Source organism: Zonotrichia leucophrys, chromosome 9, assembly GCF_028769735.1.
Source record: "Zonotrichia leucophrys gambelii isolate GWCS_2022_RI chromosome 9, RI_Zleu_2.0, whole genome shotgun sequence".
NCBI classification, from domain to species: Eukaryota; Metazoa; Chordata; class Aves; order Passeriformes; family Passerellidae; genus Zonotrichia; species Zonotrichia leucophrys.
In genome coordinates, this window is record NC_088179.1 from 23,779,775 (window position 1) to 23,805,040 (window position 25,266).

Sequence of the window (25,266 nt, forward strand, 5' to 3'; positions counted from 1 at the left end):
CTTTTGTATCAGTGCCTCCTCATTAACAATTCTTACCCCTACTTAAACTAACTTTCCCTATGAATATGTGATACAACCACAAAAATCTCTAAGCAAAGAAACAAAATGCTGAAATTCATGTTTGCTTTAGCTTGACTAAAACATGAACTTGAGCAATTACAAAGAAAAGAGGTTTTACTTTCTGAACTTGAGCAATTACAAAGAAAAGAGGTTTTACTTTCTGATCTCTAGAAACACCTTAGAAAAACGAGGTCCCAAACCAAGACAGGGAACTGAAGCACAAACCCAAACCCATTCCTTCCTCTATTGCTAAAAGAGATTACTACATCATTTATCTCAAATCCCCTCTCACAAAATGTACCTTTTTTATAACCATCGAGGGCTTTTTCCAGCTCCTTCTGCTTGGTTTTGTCCGGAGCAGCAGCAGCGACGTTGGCTTCCAGTTCCTTGATTTGATTTTTGAGATCCGTTTCTTGCTCAGAAAATCCCTGCAGGGAGCACAAAGTGGGCTGGAATCCATCCCTGGCAGCTCCCTGAGGGCAGCCAGGGCTCTGTGGGGCTGGCAAGGCTCGGGGTGCCCACCTGGATGCTGGCTGTGTATTTCTCCGAGGTGTTCCTCATCTCCCGGATCTCCTGCTGCAGTTTCCTGATGGCCTCCTCCAGCTGGGATTTCTCCTCCTCGCACTGCACGGCTCTCATGGAATCCCTCTGCAGCTGGGATTCCATCCTGCTGATCTGCACACAACCACAGGAGCATTTACTGATGGCACCGTGACCAAACCAAGGCAGGGCTCATCCCTGTGCTCTTTAAACACAGGAGAAAGTGGAGTGAAAACTTCAGCTTGGGGATTCTGAGTGCTGGGAACACCAGTGAGAAACAAGAGCAGCAGCTCCAGATGAAAACCTAAATGGAATTCAGAAGGAAAAGCAAACTGCATGCTGCTCTGCCAAAATGGTGTCAAGGCTGTGAGGGTGAATTCAGTGATGGGCTGGGCTGTGAACAGACACAGAATAATCCCAGCACCCTGGGGCTGGCAGAGCCCTCCAGGAGCACTGTGAGGCTGAATTCAGTGATGGGCTGGGCTGTGAACAAACACAGAATAATCCCAGCACCCTGGGGCTGGCAGAGCCCTCCAGGAGCACTGTGAGGCTGAATTCAGTGATGGGCTGAATAATCACAGAATAATCCCAGCACCCTGGGGCTGGCAGAGCCCTCCAGGAGCACTGTGAGGCTGAATTCAGTGATGGGCTGAATAATCACACAATAATCCCAGCACCCTGGGGTGGCAGAGCCCTCCAGGAGCACTGTGAGGCTGAATTCAGTGATGGGCTGAATAATCACAGAATAATCCCAGCACCCTGGGCTGGCAGAGCCCTCCAAGCAAGGGGTGCAGCCTGTGCCTGTCACCACCCTGTCCCCAAACCTCCCTGGGCAGCCCCTGCATCCCTGATGCTCCTCAAAGCCCTCTAACCTCTGCCAACATTTGGAGTGTTGGCTTTGGAAACATTCATCATTACCTTCCATCCCAGAATGCTCCTGCTCACGGTGCTTTAAAAGCACACATGTGTGTCAGAACTGCCCAAATTCTGCTGGAATTGCATTTCCCTGCTGTACTCACCTCTTCTTCTGAGATATCCATCACGACTGAGGAGCCCATTCTGCCCTTCATGACCTTTCCTCCCCCACCAGTCATGGTTCCTACAGCAAAAGGGATGAGAAGAGCTCAGAGCGCTCCTTGGGCTGTGGTATCACCCACAAAGGGCTCCCAGTGGAGCTCAGTACCTGACACCTCGATGATCTGTCCCTGCAGGGTGACCACCCTCCACCTTTTCTCCTTCTGGAATGCAATTCTGGTGGCCTCCTCCAGGTTCTTGGCCACCAGAGTGTCCCTGAGAGCGAAGTAGAAGGCCAGGCGAACCTGGGCGTCCTCCACCCTCACCAGGTCAAAGAGCCGGGGCGCGTTCTCAGGGGTTGGGATCTTCTCAATTTTCTTTTCCCACACAGCCATCTGCACCCACAGGGGAAATCAAGGAATCAATCTTTGGGAAAAATCCTGAGCTCATCCTGTTATGCTATGGCATGGTAAGGCTTTACAAGAAACACAATTAGAGTGTAATTAACAGTAAAATGATTTGTTTCTCACCTTGTCCAGGGCTATAAAGGTGGCGACTCCAATGCCTCCAGCCTTCAGGAAGTTCACACAGGCCTGGGCAGTGTCAATGGTGTCCACAACAATGTGGTCCAAGGCCCCACACGAGGAGGAAATGGCCACGTCATATTTGTCATCGATGGCTCCCAGGTCCCCCTGAGGATGGAGGGACGAGGGGCAAACACTCATCAGCTGCCACCTGAGCTGTCTCTGACTTGTGGCCCACTAAATCCATGAATGCAATTCTTAAAATCTGAATAAACTCATTTTTCTGCAGCAGAGATAATTCTCCTTGGACAAAAAGTGCAGAATACAAAATACAGCACTTTTACAATGACACTGATGTGCCCCAGGAATGAAAAACTCAGCTCGGAATTTTCAGTATTTTAAACCAACATTGCTCAGAAAGAACTGAAAAATATTTGATTTTACAGCAAGTCCACAGGATTTACAGCTCTGCTTTCCAAACTGCTAATGCCAGGGAAGTGGGCATCCCTCTCTGAATCCCTGATGCCAGGGAAGTGGGCATCCCTCTCCAAACCCTGATGCCAGGGAAGTGGGCATCCCTCTCTAAATAAATCCCTGATGCCAGGGAGTGAGGCATCCCTCTCCAAACCCTGATGCCAGGGAAGTGGGCATCCCTCTCTAAACTCTAATGCCAGGGAAGTGGGCATCCCTCTCTAATTAAATCCCTGATGCCAGGGAAGTGGGCATCCCTCTCCAAACTCCTGATGCCAGGGAAGTGGGCATCCCTCTCTAAATCCCTGATGCCAGGGAGTGGGCATCCCTCTCTGAATAAATCCCTGATGCCAGGGAAGTGGGCATCCCTCTCTGAATCCCTGATGCCAGGGAAGTGAGGCATCCCTCTCTAAATCCCTGATGCCAGGGAAGTGGGCATCCCTCTCTAAATAAATCCCTGATGCCAGGGAAGTGGGCATCCCTCTCTGAATCCCTGATGCCAGGGAGTGAGGCATCCCTCTCCAAACCCTGATGCCAGGGAAGTGGGCATCCCTCTCCAAACCCTAATGCCAGGGAAGTGGGCATCCCTCTCTGAATAAATCCCTGATGCCAGGGAAGTGGGCATCCTTCTCCAAACCCTGATGCCAGGGAAGTGGGCATCCCTCTCTAAACTCCTGATGCCAGGGAAGTGGGCATCCCTCTCTGAATCCCTGATGCCAGGGAAGTGGGCATCCCTCTCTAAACTCTAATGCCAGGGAGTGAGGCATCCCTCTCTAAATAAATCCCTGATGCCAGGGAGTGAGGCATCCCTCTTTAAATCCCTGATGCCAGGGAAGTGGGCATCCCTCTCTAAATCCCTGATGCCAGGGAAGTGAGGCATCCCTCTCTGAATCCCTGATGCCAGGGAGTGGGCATCCCTCTCCAAACCCTGATGCCAGGGAAGTGGGCACCCCACACTCCATGCCAGGAACCCCCTCAGCTCCTCTGTCACTCACCAGCCTGCCATAGAGGCCGGGGATGTTGCCGCACTTCCTCTGCTGCAGCAGAGCCTCCAGCACCTTCCCTCGGCTGCGGCTCTGCGCTAAAGAACTTTTGGCCTCCTCTACTTTTCGCCGCAGGTTTCGCACGAGATCCTTGGCCCCGGATTCTTCCCTTCCCAGCTTCTCCAGAGCCTTCTCTTTCTGGGGGTCAAAGACATCGGCTCAGCCTCCCAAAATCTACTGGATTCAGGGAGCCTGCAATGGCATGGTTTTGTTCTTTGGGGAATGATTGAGGAGCAGGAAGTGAAATTCAAAGAATGGTTTGGGTTGGAGGGACATCAAAGTTCCTCCAGTGCCACCCCAGCCATGGCAGGGACAGCTCCCACTGTGCCAGGCTGCTCCAAGCTCATCCAGCCTGGCCTGGGCACTGCCAGGGATGGGGCAGCCACAGCTGCTCTGGGAATCCATCCCAGCCAGGAATTCCCAATTCCCAATCTCCCACCCATCCCTGCCCTCTGGCACTGGGAGCCATTCCCTGGCTCCTGGAGAGGAGAAGGATCCAGGGAGAGCTCAGAGCCCTGGCAGGGCCTGAAGGGGCTCCAGGAGAGCTGGAGAGGGACTGGGGACAGGGATGGAGGGACACCCAGCAGGAGCACTGGGACACCAACAGGGACACTGGGACACCAGCAGGGACACTGGGACACCAGCAGGGACACTGGGAACCAGCAGGGACACTGGGACAGCAGCAGGGACACTGGGACACCAGCAGGGACACTGGGACCACAGGGACACTGGGAACACCAGAGGACACTGGGACCCACAGGGACACTGGGATCACAGCAGGAGCACTGGGATCTCAGCAGGAACACTGGGACAGCAGCAGGGACACTGGGACACCAACAGGGACACTGGGACACCCAGCAGGGACACTGGGACACCAACAGGGACACTGGGACAGCAGCAGGGACACTGGGATACCCAGCAGGGACACTGGGACACCAGCAGGGACACTGGGATACCCAGCAGGGACACTGGGATACCAGCAGGGACACTGGGACACCAGCAGGAACACTGGGACACCAACAGGGACACTGGGACACCAGCAGGGACAGACACTGGGATCTCAGCAGGAACACTGGGACACCAGCAGGGACACTGGGATACCAGCAGGGACACTGGGACACCAGCAGGGACACTGGGACACCTGTGCCAGGGCCTCAGCACCTGAAGGAGGCTCAGGAATGCAGCCACGTCTCAGAGTCAAATTAAATCTGTTCCCTTGCAGGGATATGTGGGATTTCAGTTAAGCCAACATTGGCTTAACAAAGTAAGTGTGAAATCCAGGATTTGCTCCACCAGCAACGTGAGTATTAGAAAACAGCTTTTGGGTCATGGTTTGTTTTCACCCTGATCATTGCCTTTGGTCAGTGTGTGACTCAGAATGAGGTGGGGAAGCCAGGTCTCACCTCCTTGAGCTGCTGCTCAGCCTGGGGTAGTTTGGCAGCGATGTCTTTGATGGCAGCTTTCCTGTCCCTCAGGGTGCTGGAGGTGCTGCCCAGCGCCTCCTGGGCCTGCCTGAGGCGGGCCAGGGCAGAGTTGTGCTTGCTCAGGTAGAGCTCCAGCTCCGACTGCGCTATCTCCATGTTGGAGCGGCTCTCGGTCACCTCCCTGCTGAACTCCATCAGCTCCTTCTCCTTGGCCTGCAGGCACAGGGAACAGGGCATGGCACGGCCATTCCAGCCCTGGCAGCAGCAAACACCTCTGCTCTCAGGGGAAGCAGCATTTCTGCACTAATCAACATGAATGGCTGGGAATTTAACAAGGATTTTCCCAGTTATGAAGAACATCAGGGAGTTATCACAGAGCACTTCTGTGCAAGCTTTCCTCAAATCATTTCCTCCCACACACTGAGCTAAATGACAGCCCAAATCCATGGAGAATCCACCTTTTCAAGGACACAAAATAACCCTGCAAATTTACAGGATAAATTTCCAGCCTCCAGGCACTGAACACCACCACCAATAACCAAATGTTAAAGTGGTTGTTCATTAATTCACAGTCAGTGTGGGAAAGGCTGGGAACAGATCATTCCAGAATATCTTGATTTATTTAAGCAACACCATTGCCTTAAATATTTTGGTGGCAGAAAATCAGAGTGTATTATTTATATTACATCTAGGAATGAGCTACTTGATGATGTTTGAGCACCTAAAAAGCAGCCATTATGTTTCCAATACCAAGATTTGGGTTCTCAAAATTATTTTTGCTTTCCCAAAACAGCCAAAGATAGAATATCTACTTGTTATGAGAAAGCTGCCTGAGAACTCTGGTATGCAAGGTTCTCAAGGCCTTCATGTTTGTCACTTTTACTTGTAATCAAAAACAACCTGAGAACCTCTGCTGTTCACAGAAACAGGCTGTGAGAATTTTACTCCTCACAGCTGCCTTCCAAGCCATTTCTGAAAAAATCTCCAACACTTTTCCAAGCCAAGTAAGTAAGATACTTTCCCACTGAGGCTCCTCTGAGCTACCCTGAGAACAGTGGAATTGTCACTAAATGGCATTTTACAAGTGCCTGGTGCTGGTTTCCTTCAGCAGAGGTGGGTGACTCCTGCCTGTCCAAACCTCTTTCTCCTTCTGGATCTCCTTGGTCTCCTCCTGCAGGCTGGCCAGGACCTGCCTCAGCTTGGCCTCCTCCTTGTCCTTGGCCTTTGCCAGCAGCTCCCTCTTGGCCGTGGCGTCCTCGATGGCCTTGCTGTTGCTGGAGGGGACGTTCTTGAGCTCCTGCACCTGCACAGGAAGGACCTTGAGCCTCCCCTGGCCTGGGAGTGATCCCTGAGCCCCTCCTGCCCCAGGGACCAGGGGTGACCCAGCTCCATCACCGACCGCACTCACGGAGCGATGGCTGCGCTCAGTGAGCACCAAACAACCCTCGGGCTCATTCCATGGCTTCCCATTTCAACAATTCCAACAATTCCAATGAAAACAATTCCAACCCCATTTCCCACCTTCTTTGTGCCCTTCCCACCTTGTTGTGGTGTGTTGCAATGTCCTGTTTTAAACTTCCGGGTCCCTTCCCAGGTGTGCCTATACCTTCTCCCTTCCCCCTTGCTGAGTGTGCCCTGGCAATCAGGCTGACATCCCAGCAAGGCGTCGTGTGATTGGTCAAGTTCAAAGGATGCTCCTCAGGCTGGGGGACATTGGATAGGTGTCCCCAGTCCCTTGAGACCCTGCCCCTTCACCTGGTTGGTGGCTCACCTGTCCCCTCCCCTCCCCTGCCCTGAGCTTAAAAGGTTAATGAGACCATGCGGCCTCCATTCTGTTGGAGGAATTGCCCCGGTTCAGACCTCTGTAACCATGGAATAAACATCTGGATATAACCCTCTATTGGAATAGGAATCCCAGTATTACCAGTTAGATGGTGCCTGGGCCAGTGTGACCCTCGCTGCTGGGCCAAAGGCAGCACTGTGGTGCTTTACCCCAGAGATACCTTGGCTGCTGGAGATTGCAGCAGGGCACTGAACAAGTCCAGGCTTGTCAGGACTCCGTTTACCTCAGGAGAGAGAGCTTCTGGCGATGGTGAAGAGAAAAGGAGAGGATTCTGCTGGAGGGTTGCCAGATGTTTATTCCATGGGTACAGAGGTGTCTGCACCGGGGCCACTGCTGCTACCGAATGAGGCCACATGGTCTCATTAACATTTTAAGCTCAGGGCAGGGGAAGGGGAGGGGACAGGTGAGCCACCAACCAGGTGAAGGGGCAGGGTCTCAAGGGACTGGGGACACCTATCCAATGTCCCCCAGGCCTGAGGAGCATCCTTTGAACTTGACCAATCACACGACGCCTTGCTGGGATGTCAGCCTGATTGCCAGGGCACACTCAGCGAGGGGCGAGGGGGAAGGGAGAAGGTAAAACAGGACATTGCAACACACCACAACAACCCTCCAGCAGAATCCTCTCCTTTTCTCCTCACCATCACCAGAAGCTCTCTCTCCTGAGGTAAACGGAGTTCCTGACAAGCCTGGACTTGTTCAGTGCCCTGCTGCAATCTCCAGCAGCCAAGGTATCTCTGGGGTAAAGCACCACAGTGCTGCCTTTGGCCCAGCAGCGAGGGTCAGACTGGCCCAGGCACCATCTAACTGGTTATACTGGGATTCCTATTCCAATACCACCTTCTCCACAATTTATTGCACTTGGAGGGAGAGATCTACTCTTATTGATCAGCATCACTCCGGTTTATTCATCAATCAATCAATCACTTTTTATAACCGTGTTAATTAAGTTCATGCATATTGCAAACCCGAGCTCACAATAGGTCAGAGATAACACACCAACCCCTCCTTATGTTTCCAATACCAAGATTTGGGTTCTCAAAATTATTTTTGCTTTCCCAAAACAGCCAAAGATAAAATATCTACTTGTTATGAGAAAGCTGCCTGAGAACTCTGGTATGCAAGGTTCTCAAGGCCTTCATGTTTGTCACTTTTACTTGTAATTAAAAACAACCTGAGAACTTCTGGTTCTCACAGAAACAGGCTGTGAGAATTTTACTCCTTCCAAGCCATTCCTGAAAAAATCTCCAACACTTTTCCAAGCCAATCCAGCTGATCCAAGCCCCTTTACCTTTTCCTTCTCCTTTTGAAGCTGCTTCTCCAGTTTTTTAGCCTTGCTCTTGGCATGTTTGAGTTTCTCCCTCAATTTCACATCCTGCAAATCCAGCTCAGAGAATTTTTCTTTGTTTTCCTGTATGAACTTTGTAATTGTATTGCATTTTCTAGAGAAAATAAAAAAAAGAAAAAATAATTATTTAATGCTTTTATATATTAAATAATAATTAATTTTATAAATTATTTAAAATTATATAAAATTATATAAAATTATATATAAAATTTTATAAAATTATATATTAATAAATTAATAAAATTAATTATTATATAAAATTATATATATATAATTATATAAAATTATATAAATTATATAAAATATATAAAATTAATATATAAAATTATATATATAAAATTATAAAAAATTATAAAATATATATAAAATTATATATAAAATTATATAAAAATAATTATTTTTAATTAATAATTAAAATATAAATAATTATTTAATATTAATCTTTAATAATTTAGTATAAAAATAAGGCTTATTAATGTTGCTTTAATAAGTCAACATGGAGAATTTAAGCTAACATTACTCAGGTTTTGTAATTAACAATATCCAATATTCCCAGTATTTTCCCTGGAAAAACAATGTTCCAATAAAAAAAAGATCAACTACCCAAGCAATATTAAATATATTTTCAGAAATTTTCATTTTTTCTTGACAGAATTGAAAATTCCCATCTCTCCCTAGTATTCCCTGAGGATGAGCAGGTCAATATTTTGCAGCTGGATTGGGGATCAGCACCCAGGCAAAGCAATTTTAACACAATTTATGCAGAAATGATTCATGAGGAAACCAGGGAAAAATTGCCAAATTCGTGTCCCTAAGCATTAGGGTTGTAAATATAAAAAGCATTTACTAATTCTTTTTTTTGTACAGTCAATATAAAGAAATATTTTAAATCTATTAAAAAGATCAGACATTTCCTTATTGTAATTGTGAACCTTATCCATAACCTGTGTGAATTTGCTTTAATTTATTTTTGTGCATTTAATTTGGTTTTATGCATTTAATTGATTTTTGCACATTAATTTAAATGCTTCTTTGTGTATTTAGATGTACCAGAAGTGAGTCTGGTCATCAGATAATTTAATTTTTTGGTGGGGAACATGTAAAACAGTATTACACATCCCTAAAGTACTCACTTTTCAAGTTCTTTCAAAGCTTTATTCTTGGTTTTTGTTTCCTCTGCAATTTTACTGCTTTTCTCATTAATACTTTTCGTTTCTTCATTAATTTTCTCCTTCTGCATTTCCAGGTCATTAATTCGTTTCTTTAGGTCATGGCTAGGAAAATAAAACAATAAATTCTCACTTTTCTCCATCTTCACCATGAATCTCTAGTTCCAATTCTCAGTCTAACAACAGAATTATGTAAAATATCAAAAATTAACAATAATTTGGAGTTAGAAATGGAAAATATTTCTAATTAGAGATACTGAATCCAAGTTTAACAGCAGCCCCACCACATTAAAGCCAACCCAAAGCCTCCTAATTACTCACATGTAATATTGACACATCTGATTCTTTTCCTTCACTATTTGGTTTTCCAAGCACAGGAACTCAATGGCTTTGTTCTTGTCCTCCTCCAAGGCATCTTTTTCTTTCTCCACCAGTTTAACTCGGTTTAACTGGAGAGAACAGAGGGGCAGAGCTGAGGCAGGGCCAGCACTACAGGGGGAAACCATGAGGAGAAAAATTCCAAACCCTTTGTAGGACGTGAATGCTCTGGAAAAATGGTACCAGGAATTACCCCTGCAAGGCAATTTTATGGTGATTTCCTTTATCTCAGCCTTCTGAAGCCATTTTTAATTTCAGTCCTACAACTATAGGTGATGTTTGTTTTCAAAACAAGTCTGCTACAGGATTTACCACAGACACATCAAGGAAAACAAATTGATTTTGTTCAGAGCTTTTTTTCCTTTTAGCAGTCAATACACTGATAAAATGTTAGAAAAGCAGGATTTTTAGGGGCAGCACTGATGCCTTGTGCAGGCTGAGCTAGAGCAGAGGCTGAGTCCCAGAATAAAGCAGGGATTTATCCAAAGCATCTCCTCCATGGATCCACCTTGGGCAGCACCAGAGCCCAGCCAGGGCTGCACCCAAGATGACCCAAAATGGCCCCAAAATGCACGAGCGCTCCCGGGCTCTGTCCCTGGGATCAGTTCTGCTCCATTTGCACCTTGCAGTTCATTGTCCCATCCCAGCTTTAGCCCAGGCAGTCCCACCCTGCTTGTTTTTCTCTCTGCAGCCCACGGGGTTTGTGCTCCTGGGCTGAGATTGGGGTCATTTGTCCTTGGTGCCCAGCTGGAGCAGGAATTGTTTTGTCTCCCTGCTCTGTGAGCAGTAATGTGTTTTAACACTTCTACTATGAAGCTCAGAACTGCACACTAAAGCAGCACAGAGTCTGAAACATAGAAAAGCTAAACCTGAGGCATCAGCAGTAACTCTGTGTATCCTGAATTCCCCACAGGGCTGTGTGTGGAAATGCTGGGATTTGGTTGGGATGCCCCAGGAGTTCACAGAATCACCGGGCTGGAAGAGACCTTCAGGATCATCCAGTCCAACCCAGCCCCAACACTCACCCAAACCCTGGCACCCAGTGCCACATCCAGGCTTTGTTAAACACCCCCAGGCATGGGGACTGCGCCACCTCCCTGGGCAGCCATTCCAGAACTTTACACCCTTTCTGTAAAACCTTTTCCCTGCTCTCCAACCTGTATTTCCCTTGGTGCAGCTCGAGGCTGTGTGCTCTGGGTGTGTCAGTGCTGCTGCAGAAAGAGCCCAGCCCCAGCTGAGCACAGGCACCTTTCAGGGGGTGCAGAGAGTGATGGGGGCAGCCCTGAGTGTTCCTTTTCTCCAGGCTCCCCCAGGCTCGGTCCCACACTCAGGGGTTGCTCCCAGGCTCAGTCCCACACTCAGTGGTCGCTCCCAGGGTCAGTTCCACACACAGGGGTTGCTTCGAGGTCGGTCTCCACCCCAGCAGCCTCCAGGCCGGTCCCACACTCAGTGGTTGCTCCCAGGGTCGGTCCCACACTCAGGGGTTGCTCCCAGCCGGTTCACACTCAGGGGTTGCTCCCTGTGTCGGTCCCACCCTTGCCAGCCCCTCCCAGGCTCGGTTTCACACTCAGTGGTTGCTCCCAGGCTCAGTGGTTCCACACTCATTGGTTGCTCCCAGGGCGGTCCCACACTCAGTGGTGCTCCGAGGTTGTCCCCACCCCAGCAGCCCTCCTGGCCGGTCCCCCACTCAGGGGTTGCTCCCCGGGCCAGTCCCACACTCAGGGTCAGTCCCACACTCAGGGGTTGCTCCCAGGGCCGGTCCCACACTCAGGGGTCGGTCCCACACTCAGGGGTCGGTCCCACACTCAGGGGTCGCTCCCAGGGCCGGTCCCACACTCAGGGGTTGCTCCCAGCTGGTGTTCCCACACTCAGTGGTTGCTCAGAGGTCGGTCCCCACCCTCACCAGCTCCTTCCCGGTCAGTCCCACCCAGCAGCCCCTCCCAGGCTCGGTTCCACACTCAGGGCTTGCCCCCAGGGCCGGTCCCAGCCTCACCAGCCCCTCCCAGGCTCGGTCCCACACTCAGTGGTTGCTCCCAGGGCCGGTCCCACACTCAGGGGTTGCTCCCAGGCTCGGTCCCACACTCAGGGGTTGCTCCCAGGGCCGGTCCCACACTCAGGGGCTGCCCCCACACTCAGGGGTCGCTCCCAGGCTCGGTCCCACACTCAGGGGTTGCTCCCAGGGCCGGTCCCACCCTCGCCAGCCCCTCCCAGGGCCGGTCCCACACTCAGGAGTCGCTCCCAGGCTCGGTTCCACACTCAGGGTCAGTCCCACACTCAGGGGTCGCTCCCCGGGTCAGTCCCACACTCAGGGGTTGCTCCCAGGGCCGGTCCCACACTCAGGGGCTGCCCCCACACTCAGGGGTCGCTCCCCGGGTCAGTCCCACCCTCAGGGGTCGCTCCCCGGGTCAGTCCCACACTCAGGGGTCGCTCCCAGGGCCGGTCCCACACTCAGGGGTTGCTCCCAGGGCCGGTCCCACACTCAGTGGTTGCTCCCAGGGCCGGTCCCACCCTCAGGGGTCGCTCCCCGGGTCAGTCCCACACTCAGGGGTCGCTCCCTGTGTCGGTCCCACCCTCAGGGGTCGCTCCCCGGGTCAGTCCCACCCTCAGGGGTCGCTCCCCGGGTCAGTCCCAGCCCAGCCCCCCTCACCTTCTCCCCCCGGCGCTCGTTGAGCAGCTCCACCCGGCGGCACAGGGTGTCGATGGGCGCCTTGAGCCGCGCCGAGCCGATCAGATCCTCCAGGTACTCCAGCATCCCCTCGTCGTGCTCCGTCTGCGCCTTGGGCTTCATCAGCGCAATCTGCTCCACCTCCCCCTGGGAAAAAAAAATTATGTGGGTCTTTGCTTTGTTTTTTCTTTTTTTTTTGTCTGGATGGGGAAAATATTCTGAAAAAAAATCTATGGAATGAGTATGAGATGTTATAAAAAAAGAATAAAACAAGGCAGCAATTTAAATTATTCAAACTGGAATATCACAGTATCATTAACACTGGAAAAGGTCTCCAAGATCAGGTCCAACCTTCACGTTTATATGAGAAAACAAAGATGAAATTTCTCAATGAAATTTCCTCCCCAAGGTGAAGTGGAGCCACCCTTCAGGTCTGACCATTGCTTCATTCTCTAGAGATTCAAAATGTGCTTCCTCAACCTAAAAAAGAGAATAAAGCAGGCCCTTGGCAAGAGAGTTTAATCAGGATTGAAGTCCCTGAAGGTCCCTTTAGAAACAGAAAGTCCATAAAATCCTGGCTGATGGATGAACTGGAATTGGAAATAATTTAATTGAGGCTTCTTTGGTGGAGAAAGAAAAGGATTCTTTAGGTACGAGGGTTCCTTTGTGTAATTTCCCTTTATGTAGCAGATGAATTTTAATCACAGCAATCACAGCAAAGACTCAACTCAGGGCTGGGCACTGCTGAGTTTCTGCACTGGGCTCTCAGCCCTCTGTTCTGTGCTGGAAATCACAAACCCACCTTGGATTAAACAGGGAAAAATGGCAATTGTGGACAAGGAATGAATCAAATTTCTATTATTTGGCTAAACAGAATTGACCACCTCTAACAAGGATGATGGTGCAGTTGTGGGGTTTCTCTGTAGCTCTCTAATTTGAGTTCTTGAATTATTTTCTTATTGAGAAATAAATATATTTATAAAGATACTTATTTCTCAATAACCAAGTATATTTCTAAATTCTTAATTACATAATAAGAGTATTAAGTATTAATATTTTTATTATTATGCTAATATATAAATAAATCTGTGTAGTTCAGCCCAGATTTAAGAAACAAAAAGGTTTCCAGAAAAAAACCTGAAAAATATTTTTCCAGAAAAGAAATGAAAGGTTTCCTTGAGTTGATAAAGGAGAGTGGAAAGGTTGTACCTGCTCTCCTTGATGATGAACAGAGCAAACAGATTTCACAACTGCTAAAGCTCAATGGATTATTATTGTTAATATAATTGTTATTATCCTATTATAATTAGGATGTGTTTCCTAATTAATTACCAGTGCTCATTACTGGGTCCCGTGTTTGAATTTAAAGCCCTCTGTGAATGCTGGGCTGCCCGAGGTTGTGAAAGTGAAAGCAAGGCAGGGCAGGGCGATGTTTGGGGAGCAGGAGGGAGCTGGAGCTGCCCGGGCACGGCTGGCACCCCTGGCACCCCCCGGCTGTGCCCGGGCAGGGCTGGCACCTGGCTGTGCCCATGCAGGGCTGGCACCCTGGCTGTGCCCAGGCAGGGCTGGCACCCAGCTGTGCCCCGGTTGTGCTGGCACCCCGGCTGTGCCCAAGCAGGGCTGGCACCCGGTTGTGCCCTGGCTGTGCTGGCACCCGGCTGTGCCCAGGCAGGGCTGGCACCCCGGCTGTGCCCGGGCAGGGCTGGCACCCCGGCTGTGCCCTGGCTGTGCCCATGCAGGGCTGACACCCCAGCTGTGCCCAAGCAGGGCTGGCACCCCAGTTGTGCCCAGGCCCAGGCAGGGCTGGCACCCAGCTGTGTCCGGGCAGGGTTGGTACTCCGGCTGTGCCCAGGCAGGGCTGGCACCCCGGCTGTGCCCAGGCCCAGGCAGGGCTGGCACCGCAGCTGTGCTTGGGCAGGGCTGGCACCCCAGTTGTGCCCTGGCAGGGTTGGCACCCGGCTGTGCCCAGCTGTGCTGGCACCCTGGCTGTGCCCAGGCAGGGCTGGCACCCCAGCTGTGCTTGGGCAGGGCTGGCGCCCCGGCTGTGCCCGGGCAGGGCTGGCACCCCCACTCCAGCTGTGCCCAGGGAAGGCTGGCACCCCGGCTGTGCCCGGGCAGGGCTGGCACCCTGGCTGTGCCCAGGCAGGGCTGGCACCCCGGCTGTGCCCATGCAGGGCTGGCACCCTGGCTGTGCCCATGCAGGGCTGGCACCCCAGTTGTGCCCTGGCAGGGCTGGCACCCGGCTGTGCCCAGGGAAGGCTGGCACCCCGGCTGTGTTGGCACCTGGGCTGTGCCCAGGCAGAGCTGGCACCCCGGCTGTGCCGGCACCCCAGTGATGCCCAGGCAGGGCTGGCACCCGGCTGTGCCCAGGCAGGGCTGGCACCTGGCTGTGCCCAGGCAGGGCTGGCACCCCGGCTGTGCCGGCACCCTGGCTGTGCCCAGGCAGGGCTGGCACCCCAGCTGTGCCCCGGCTGTGCTGGCACCCCTGCAATTGTGCAGTTCCTGCTCTCCCGTGGCTCAGGGACTCGGGACACGCAGGCTCTGCTCAGAGATGGCAACACCCAGCCATGGGCAGTGCCAACAGGGCACCAAATGCCCACAGGAGGGAAGGAATTCCTGGGGAAAACCAGCCTTGGGTCTGTGCTGGGGAAGCTGCAGGGTGCCTGCAGGAGCTGCAGGAGGATGGAGAGCTGGGGGGACACACAGGGAGCGGCTCCCAGTGCCAGAGGGCAGGGCTGGATGGGGAATTGGGAATTGTCCCTGGCACAGCTGGGGCTGCCCCTGCATCCCTGGCAGTGCCCAGGCCAGGCTGGACAGGCCTGGGAGCACCTGGGGCAGTGGGAGGTGTCCCTGCCTGGCAGGGGTGGCACTGGGTGGGACTTAAGGTCCCTTCCCACCCAAGCCATGCCAGGATTCCACATTTCCATACCCCCCAAGCCCTTTGGGAAGGCTCTACACTTGTACACTCAGTGCCAGGGCTGGGAATGGAATCACAAACCCCATTCCAGCTCAGTGCCAGGCTGGGAATGGAATCACAAACCCCATTCCAGCTCAGTGCCAGTTGGGAATGGAATCACAAACCCCATTCCAGCTCAGTGCCAGGGCTGGGAATGGAATCACAAACCCCATTCCAGCTCAGTGCCAAGCTTGAATTCATGGGCTGGGGATGCCCCGTGCCCAGGCAGGAGCCTGGCACAGCTTGGAGTCCATGGGCTGGGAATGCCCCGTGCCCAGGCAGGAGCCTGGCACAGCTTGGAGTCCATGGGTTGGGAATGCCCTGTGCCCAGGCAGGAGCCCTGGCACAGCCTGGAGTTCATAGGCTGGGAATGCCCCGTGCCCAGGCAGGAGCCTGGCACAGCTTGGAGTTCATGGCTGGGGATGCCCGTGCCCAGGTGGGAGCCCTGGCACAGCTTGGAATTAATGGACTGGAATGCCCCATGCCCAGGCAGGAGCCCTGGCACAGCTTGGAATGCCCCGTGCCCAGGCAGGAGCCTGGCACAGCTTGGAGTTCATAGGTGGGAATGCCCCGTGCCCAGGCAGGAGCCTGGCACAGCTTGGAGTCCATGGGCTGGGGATGCCCCGTGCCCAGGCAGGAGCCTGGCACAGCTTGGAGTTCATAGGTGGGAATGCCCCATGCCCAGGCAGGAGCCCTGGCACAGCCTGGAGTCCATAGGCTGGGAATGCCCCGTGCCCAGGCAGGAGCCCTGGCACAGCTTGGATTCATGGGCTGGGAATGCCCCGTGCCAGGCAGGAGCCCTGGCACAGCTTGGAATGCCCCGTGCCCAGGCAGGAGCCCTGGCACAGCTTGGAGTTCATAGGTGGGAATGCCCCGTGCCCAGGCAGGAGCCCTGGCACAGCTGGGAATACCCCGTGCCCAGGCAGGAGCCTGGCACAGCTTGGAATCCATAGGCTGGGAATGCCCCATGCCCAGGCAGGAGCCCTGGCACAGCTTGGAGTTCATAGGCTGGGAATGCCCCGTGCCCAGGCAGGAGCCTGGCACAGCTGGGAATGCCCCATGCCCAGGCAGGAGCCTGGCACAGCTTGGAGTTCATGGGCTGACAATGCCCCGTGCCCAGCAGGAGCCTGGCACAGCTGGGAATGCCCCGTGCCCAGGCAGGAGCCCTGGCACAGCTTGGAGTTCATAGGTGGGAATGCCCCGTGCCCAGGCAGGAGCCTGGCACAGCTTGGAGTCCATAGGTGGGAATGCCCCATGCCCAGGCAGGAGCCTGGCACAGCTTGGTGTCCATAGGCTGGGAATGCCCCGTGCCCAGGCAGGAGCTCAGGGCATCTGGGTGGGTTTAGGGGATTCTGTGGTGCCCTTGTGCTGCTTTAGGTTTTGTTGTTTTTGTTTTTTTTTAAGTGAAATTTCCACCACTAATCAGAGATGGAGAAAAGAGAGTGAAAATCCCATTTGTGCCCAGAAGAAATGGCTTTAGAGAAAATATTTCCTGGAAAATGCAACACTGTGGATCAGGAAAACCTCCCCTGGTTGAGGACAGGGCAAAATCCATAAATTTGTTTCAAAATCCCATGAAAGCACCAGAAAATTTAATGTATGACAACTATGACTATGATACTTGGTATTTTTAGGAATATTCAGGATTTTCAAGACAATTTTTTGAAATTCAGAACAATATTTCAGTAATTTCACTCTAACAGCAGCATATTTTAATAACAGCAGAGCTTTTAAAGCTTTTTGAACCCCTATAAAAGGAAGTTTTCTTATTGAGACCAAAAATCTTGTTCCAGCAGAATTCCAATTGTCCTGGAAATTTATATTTAACAATAATAATAATTTAACTTATCAATATGTAATATTTGCTTTCTAAATTGAGTATTACATCCATTATTTTGTAATTTTATGGTGTGGCATAAATGAAATGGAATGAATATCTGCATGCAGTGATTAGCACATAAATTCTCAGCTATCACAAGATTTAGGGATATTTGGGATGAAATAGTGCTATAAATGCACAGGTAATTAAAATTGAATAAAACCACCTTGACTTGCACTTTTGTGGAGGATTAGAGCAGCCAGAGCTAAAATCTGCTATTTATTTATTTCAAATGTAACAACTCACCTTAATTCAAATTACACCCCAATTTCCATCATTTTCTGATGGAAACAACACCTGTTCCAGCAGAATTCCAATTGTCCTGGAAATTTACATTTAACAATAATAATACCTTAGTATTTAACTTATCAATATGTAATATTTGCTTTCTAAATTGAGTATTACATCCATTATTTTGTAATTTTATGGTGTGGCATAAATGAAATGGAATGAATATCTGCATGCAGTGATTAGCACATAATTGAATTTCTCAGCTATCACAAGATTTAGGGATATTTGGGATGAAATAGTGCTATTAATGCACAGGTAATTAAAATTGAATAAAACCACCTTGACTTGCACTTTTGTGGAGGATTAGAGCAGCCAGAGCTAAAATCTGCTATTTATTTATTTCAAATGTAACAACTCACCTTAATTCAAATTACACCCCAATTTCCATCATTTTCTGATGGAAACAACACCTGTTCCAGCAGAATTCCAATTGTCCTGGAAATTTACATTTAACAATAATAATACCTAGTATTTAAGTTATCAATATGTAATATTTGCTTTCTAAATTGAGTATTACATCCATTATTTTGCAATTTTATGGTGTGGCATAAATGAAATGGAATGAATATCTGCATGTAGTGATTAGCACAAAATTGAATTTATCAACTATCACAAGATTTAGGGATATTTGGGATGAAATAGTGCTATAAATGCATGGGTAATTAAAATTGAATAAAACCACCTTGACTTGCCTTTTGTGGAGGATTAGAGCAACCAAAGCTAAAATCTGCTATTTATTTATTTCAAATGTAACAACTCATCTTAATTCAAATTACACCCCAATTTCCATCATTTTCTGATGGAAACAACACCTGTTCCAGCAGAATTCCAATTGTCCTGGAAATTTACATTTAACAATAATAATAATTTAACTTATCAATATGTAATATTTGCTTTCTAAATTGAGTATTACATCCATTATTTTGTAATTTTATGGTGTGGTGAAAACTCCTCAGCATCTCAAAGTGCCACAGGATTTGCTCAAAGGAAAAATCCCATGAAAACCTCTGCAATATTTGTTATAAAACTGAATTTCCAGCGATTTCCAAGAGAAATAAATGCTGAATTTCCTTTGTTCTTTACCCATTGCTGCACACAGAGCTTTATTTCCCTTTGGAGGGTGGAAAGCCTGAAATTCCACTTTCTATGAAAAAAGGGATGCTGCCCTCATTAAAATCATTTGTGGGAGAAGAAAACAAACTCCATTTTGGGGAAAAAAATATGAAATAAATGAAGCTGTCAATATTCTGTTCCAAATATTCCCCTCCCCTGCTCCCAGGGCTCTCTCACTGAGCTTTGGGGTCTCAGGCCCAAACTTCATCCTGCACTTCACATTTCTCCCTTTCTGCAAACTCTGGCAAACTCAGATTGTAAAACAACTATTAACAAATAAAAAATTTGTATTTATTGTATTGACTCCAATTTGTAGATTGTAAAACAACTATTAACAAATAAAAAATTTGTATTTATTGTATTTACTCCAAGTTGTTTTCCTGAAGGTTTTTCTCACCCCATCCTGAAGCTCCAGTCCCACCTGCCTGGCACAGCAAAGGCAGCCTGGCTGTTGTGGAATTTTGATTTTTTCACTACATTTGTATTTCCTGGTTGTTTTATGCCATCAATTCCTTGCTATCAAGGCAGCAAAAGTGAATTTTTCTCTTCCAAAAGCCTTTAGGCAGCAAAATGAGACAAGTGTCTCCTTTGCTCTGTCTGCAGCTCCCACTGATTTCAATTTTTAATTTCTCTTTTTTGGCTTTGGGGGTTTTTTCCCCACTTGACCACAATGCTCTCATTTTTAAGCAGGAGTACAATAAAGAATGGCAAAAATAAATCCTAAATTTCTGCATCTTCAATTGATTTATTTATTTATCTCCTCTCATAAGCTTTGCCCATGAATTGCAATTCTGCACCCATGGATTTTGGAATATGTATGGAGAGAGCAAATATTCCAAAATATTCCTCATTATCCTCCTGCTGTAACACAGCTCTGGGAAGTTACAACAGATTGTTTGGAGATTTTTTTAAATATTTAATGTATTTTACATTATTTAAATATGTAAAAAATAAAAAATATGTATTTACTGTATTTACTCCAAGTTGTTTTCCTGGAGGTTTTTCTCACCCCATCCTGAAGCAGAAAATCCAGGAATGAAGAGCTGGAGGAAATAATGAATTAGCATGGGAGAAATATTCTCTTTTTGTGGCTGTAGCTGTGCAACAGAAAGCCTGGAGGAAGTGAAGCAAGCACAACCACCCAGCTACAAGTTCTTGAAATATTTTGGTTTTTTAGAGGGGAACTGGAAGCTCCTTTGACAGAAGCCAGCCTAAAATAAACTCTATTAAACATTTCAGACCTTGGGAAGCTCCCACTGATCACAGATTTCTAGGCTTGGGACTTCTTAGTAATTACAGAAATAGTTATTTAATATAATGAATATTTAAATATTTGTAGCTTAATTTACATTTTAATTGGCTGGCACATAGTAAAATTCTCATTATTTAAAAACTAGGAAAAAAAAAATAAAGTTGTTCCCTTCCTGACTTTAAAACAGCAAACAGATGCAAGCAAGAATCTGAAGATTCTTGATGAAACAGCTTTATTTGGCTTTTAATTTTAGTTTTGCTGCTAAAAAAAATAATTTAATTAAGCTAAATTTAACCAAGTATTTATCATTTAAAATAAGTTCTAAATCTCTGATTTTTGACTATATCAATAGGGTGTAATTAAAATATTTCATTTGTACTCTGGATTTTGGGGGAAATATTAATGCAGGATTATCAGGGCTGCTTTGGGTGTGTGACAGAACATTTGCTGTCAGCACTACAGAAAATATAAATGAATATATATTAATATATAGAATATTATATTATTATGAATATAAATGAATATATATATTAATATATATAATAGCATATTATATGGTATGAATGAATATAATATAATATATATAGAATATTATATTATTATGAATATAAATGAATATATATATTAATATATATAATAGTATATTATTATGAATATAAATGAATATATATTCATATATATAATAGTATATTATTATGAATATAAATGAATATATATTAATATATATAATAGTATATTATTATGAATATAAATGAATATATATTAATATATACTATTATATTATTATGAATATAAATGAATATATATTAATGTATATAATATATTATTATGAATATAAATGAATATATACTAATATATATAATATATTATTATGAATATAAATGAATATATATTAATATATATAATATGATATTATTATGAATATAAATGAATATATATTAATATATATATAATAGTATATTATTATGAATATAAATGAATATATATTAATATATATAATATTATATTATTATGAATATAAATGAATATATATTAATATATATATATAATAGTATATTATTATGGATATGAATGAATATATATTAATATATATAATAGTATATTATTATGAATATAAATGAATATATATTAATATATATAATAGTATATTATTATGAATATAAATGATATTATATTTATATATAGAATATTATATTATTATGAATATAAATGAATATATATATTAATATATATCATATTATATTGTTATGAATATAAATGATATTATATTGACAAATTGTGATTAATTTTACAGTATGGGCTGTGAAGTGTAATTGGTTATAAATACTGGTTAAAACTATTTCTGGAGCTGGTGAACAAGTGTAAAAACAAACAATTCAGGGCTGTTTTTTGCAGTTATTTGACACAATTCATTTCCCACTCAGTTCTCAGTAAATCCCAGTCTGTGAGAGCAGCAAACAATTAAACAATGCAGATTTCTCAGCCCAGGTGGTGCTGGGGCCGTGCCCCGCTGAAGCAGCACAGCAATATTGGGGTTGGCTGTGGGACACACTCCAATATTTACGTGCTGCTAAGGCGGGACCAGCACGATCCTGCAGGCAAAGCCACAATTCCCTGCTGGAAAAAGGGACAAATCCCAGAGTTCTGAGCCTTCCCTTCCTGCAGCAGCACATGCTGGTCTGCAGCCTGAGCAGAGCATGCAAACCATGATGTGCTGCTACAGCACTTCAAGGCAGCTTTGCAAACCTGCAGGTTGGAGTTTTAGCTGGAAATGGAATGGGAAATGGGGGTTACTCACACACCAACCTGTAAAATCAAGAACCTGTTGTGGTCCAGGTCGATGCCGTGGCTCCTGAGAAGCAGGCCAACATCCCTGAAGGTCTTTTTCTTGCCATTGATGCTGTAGGTGGAGGAATTGTCTCTATAGGCAGTTCTAGAGACACAGAATTTGCTGTCAGGAATGACTTCATAATCATCTCCTTCCTGCTTGGAGGAAACACAAAGCCACAGAAACAATTACTGTCGATGGGAATTGACCTCCTATTTCACAATTAACCAGATAAGTTTCATCATGAGATGTTTTTATCTGAATTGTAGAAGTGGGAGCTTAAAATTGCATGTTAAAAAAAGAGAGAAAAACAACAAAAAGCTCCTTTGAGGAAGGACAGGAAGGGCCCAGGATTGTGTTTGTGTGGTGCCCTTGCCCTGGGCACTGCCAGCTCCTCCACCACAGCAAAAACCAAACCCCAAAGATGTGACAGAAGTGACAGCAGAGCTCCCAAAGAGCTTCCATTGACTCCACAGCAGCAGCCAAAATAAAGCTCCTTCAACAAGTTCAAATTCACCCAAATTAACCCCCAAGAGCTCTCAAATTGTTCTCTGGTTTTAAATCAAATTCAGCTTCTGGATGTCCACACAAAGTCAAAAATTTTTTTTTTAAAAATTTAAATAGATGAGTTTTTTAATCTGGTTATTATAAACTGAAAAAGAAAAAAAAAAGAAGTGTTTTTTCAAACAGTTCCTAAAAAAGGCTGTAAATGCTCCACTTTATTTACACCATTTTTGGAATTTCAATGTACACTTCCCCCTTTTTTGGTTGAACCTAAATTAAAAAGTTTGAATGTGTGCACAAAAAAGAAATGTAAATTAGGAGAAATTTTTTTTTGTACAACAATTGCAATAAATCAACAAAAAAATGCTAAAGTTTTTATCAATTCACAAAGCAGCAAGCAAAAGAAATATTTGTTTAATTTGCCAACACTTTCTTTTTGTTCAAACAAAATATCAGCTTCAAAAAATTGTAGTGGTAAAATGTGGGCTCCAGAATTTTTGCTGAAAAATCTGTTACAAAATTACAGGCATGCTTGCAGTACATAGAGTGTAAATAAGTTTCAGATTCATTATTTATTTTTTCTAAATTTAGATAACTTAAAATAATTTCTAATTGGTTTGAAAAGTTTCTTAAATAGGTTTTATTTCTTAATGCATAGATTTGTGTTGTAGATTTAAGAATATCTAATATGTACAAATATAAATAGGTTTTATGTCTTATATTTATCTGCATATATTTGTGTTGTAGATTTAAGAATACCTAATATGTACAAATTAAATAGTTAGTCTTATAATTTACTCATATATTTGTTTTAATTTAGAATATTAATTTACAATTAAATGTTTATGTCTTATATTTATCTGCATATATTTGTGTTGTAGATTTAAGAATATCTAATATGTACAAATATAAATAGGTTTTATGTCTTATATTTATCTGCAGATATTTGTGTTGTAGATTTAAGAATATCTAATATGTACAAATAAAGACTTATACATTTCCATGAATTCTTTTTATTGCAGAAATTAAATTTATTTACTTGAGGTAAACAAGATTACAATTTAAAACGAGTTCTTCTTAAAATGATGATTAAAAAGTGCTAAATTGTTTTCAAACAGAAATCCACCCCATATTAGTCCTGCAGCAAATTAAAGAATCCTTAAGAAAGAATCTTTAAGAAAGAATCTTTAAGAATCCTTAAAGATTTTAAGAGCTGCACTGCTCAACAGAGGATTTTGAAAATTAATTAACACTGATGGTTTATATCCCCAAGGTAAACTAATCATGCTCTGCAAGTTTTCCCCAGCTCCAAGGAAAATAAGCAAATATTCCAAATTTTGCAGCTCCTGAAGGGCACAAAGCTGAGCTCACACCTACCTTGTCAATGATTTTTTGGAAGTGAACCTGCACGGAGCAGCTGGGGATGTCCTGGTGCCCATCCGAGTTGTGGATCAGCACCGAGAGCTTTTTGGAGCGGATTTTTTGGGCTCGGTAACCGAACACAAAGAGCAGGGAATCGATGACGTTGGATTTGCCGCTGCCGTTGGGGCCGACAATACACGAGAAACGCTGCAAGGAGGGAGGGGAAGGTGATCAGAGAGGGAAAGCAGAGCTGCCCACCCAAAAACACAAAAAACACAACTGCTCCCCGTGAGAGCTGAGCTCTGCCTGCCAAGGGAAAAGGGAATAAAAACCCCAAAGCTCAGCTCAGCTTTCCCAACCCAAGCCCTGCACTTTGCAGCCTTCACAAGCAAAGTTTCATGCTCAGCCACGTTTAAGTCTCTTGTGGGCATAAAAAAAAATATTCTCTTGCTCAAAGTTCTGCAGCAAACGAAATCAAGAGAAAAGAGAGTTTTTCGAAGCTGTGCTGACAAATGAAAATTGCACAGCGTTGCAAAGTTGCACTTAACTGTTTTCTCTACTTAATTTAGAATATTACTATCAAAATATTTCGAAGCCTTAAATATTTTTGCAGTTATTTTGAGGTCAGCTTAGATGAAGAAAAAGCAGGAAGGAATTAATACCACCCAGTGAAGTCTTACCTTCAGTTGCAAACTACTTAAGGAAAAAGAAAGATACCTTGTGAAAAGGTCCCAGAATTTTCTCCCCCGCATAGGATTTGAAGTTGTGGTTTACAATGTGAGTGATCATGAGGCGAGGAGCACCAGGTTCACTGGTCATTGCTGGAGGTGGGGGAGGAGGGATGCTACCCAAAATCTCTTCTAAACTTCGATTATCCACCACCTCATCTGAGCCTGCTAAAACCCATCCAAACAAACAGAAAGATAAAAAAAAAAACAACAAAAAAAATTTGTAAGCTCTCAGTGATTTGACACCTTTTAAAATGTTGAACCAAAAAAAGCAAACATCATTTCTGTCTGAACCAAGCTACATTTTGGCCTGTAGTTATTAATATGAGCTGAGTGGAATTAAAATTCTTCTTTCCACAAACAAAATGTTTTTTAAGAGCTACTTAAGATGTCCCATCGCTGGGTTTGTTCTTTCATTATGTAATTCTTATTCCAGCACACTTTAACAGGCCCCCTGCAATTCCAGCGGCTCCAACCATCACAATAAATCTGCAAATGCGAAGCAGGCAAAGCCTTTTAAATGAATAAGTGCAAAGCCACATTTCAGAGTGTCTGTGCAGGATTCGGGGCTCTCGGAGAGGCTCTGAAAGCTGCAATGACAGCACGGCTGCTCTGCAAAGACAGGAAGTTTGTTACGAAAACAAACCGGCCCCCTGGATATCAGCAGAGCAGCTTCTCCCCAGGCACCAGCAGCAGATTCTGCCACCAATTTCCATGGATTTGTCAAATACCTGCCTTCAACAACTGCACATCTGGCTCCCTACAAAGTTACACAGCTGCTGGTTTTGCAGATTTTTTTTTCTGCAAAAGCTCAACTCAAGAAAATACATTGCTTCATGAAAAAGAAAGTCAAATCATTTTAAGAGTTAAGTAA

At 45.8% G+C, this 25,266-nt stretch overlaps 1 protein-coding gene across 2 annotated transcripts in view; it reads right to left on the bottom strand.

Annotated features, from left to right (window-relative positions):
- The window catches only part of SMC4 (structural maintenance of chromosomes 4), a 37,032-nt gene that overhangs the window by 9,063 nt on the left and 2,703 nt on the right, over positions 1–25,266 (bottom strand). Inside the window, exons 3-17 of one of the 2 annotated variants that reach the window (XM_064720997.1) lie at positions 24,382–24,557; positions 23,680–23,871; positions 21,777–21,953; positions 12,462–12,626; positions 9,758–9,885; positions 9,401–9,541; positions 8,211–8,361; positions 6,215–6,379; positions 5,056–5,289; positions 3,605–3,790; positions 2,145–2,306; positions 1,784–2,009; positions 1,620–1,699; positions 583–735; positions 362–488 (exon numbers count right to left, since the gene is read on the bottom strand). In XM_064720997.1, coding sequence (XP_064577067.1) covers positions 362–488; positions 583–735; positions 1,620–1,699; positions 1,784–2,009; positions 2,145–2,306; positions 3,605–3,790; positions 5,056–5,289; positions 6,215–6,379; positions 8,211–8,361; positions 9,401–9,541; positions 9,758–9,885; positions 12,462–12,626; positions 21,777–21,953; positions 23,680–23,871; positions 24,382–24,557 — 2,463 coding nt within the window. Of the gene's footprint in view, positions 1–361; positions 489–582; positions 736–1,619; positions 1,700–1,783; positions 2,010–2,144; positions 2,307–3,604; positions 3,791–5,055; positions 5,290–6,214; positions 6,380–8,210; positions 8,362–9,400; positions 9,542–9,757; positions 9,886–12,461; positions 12,627–21,776; positions 21,954–23,679; positions 23,872–24,381; positions 24,561–25,266 lie in introns of both variants that reach the window. The other variant, XM_064720995.1, reaches the window with a different exon arrangement.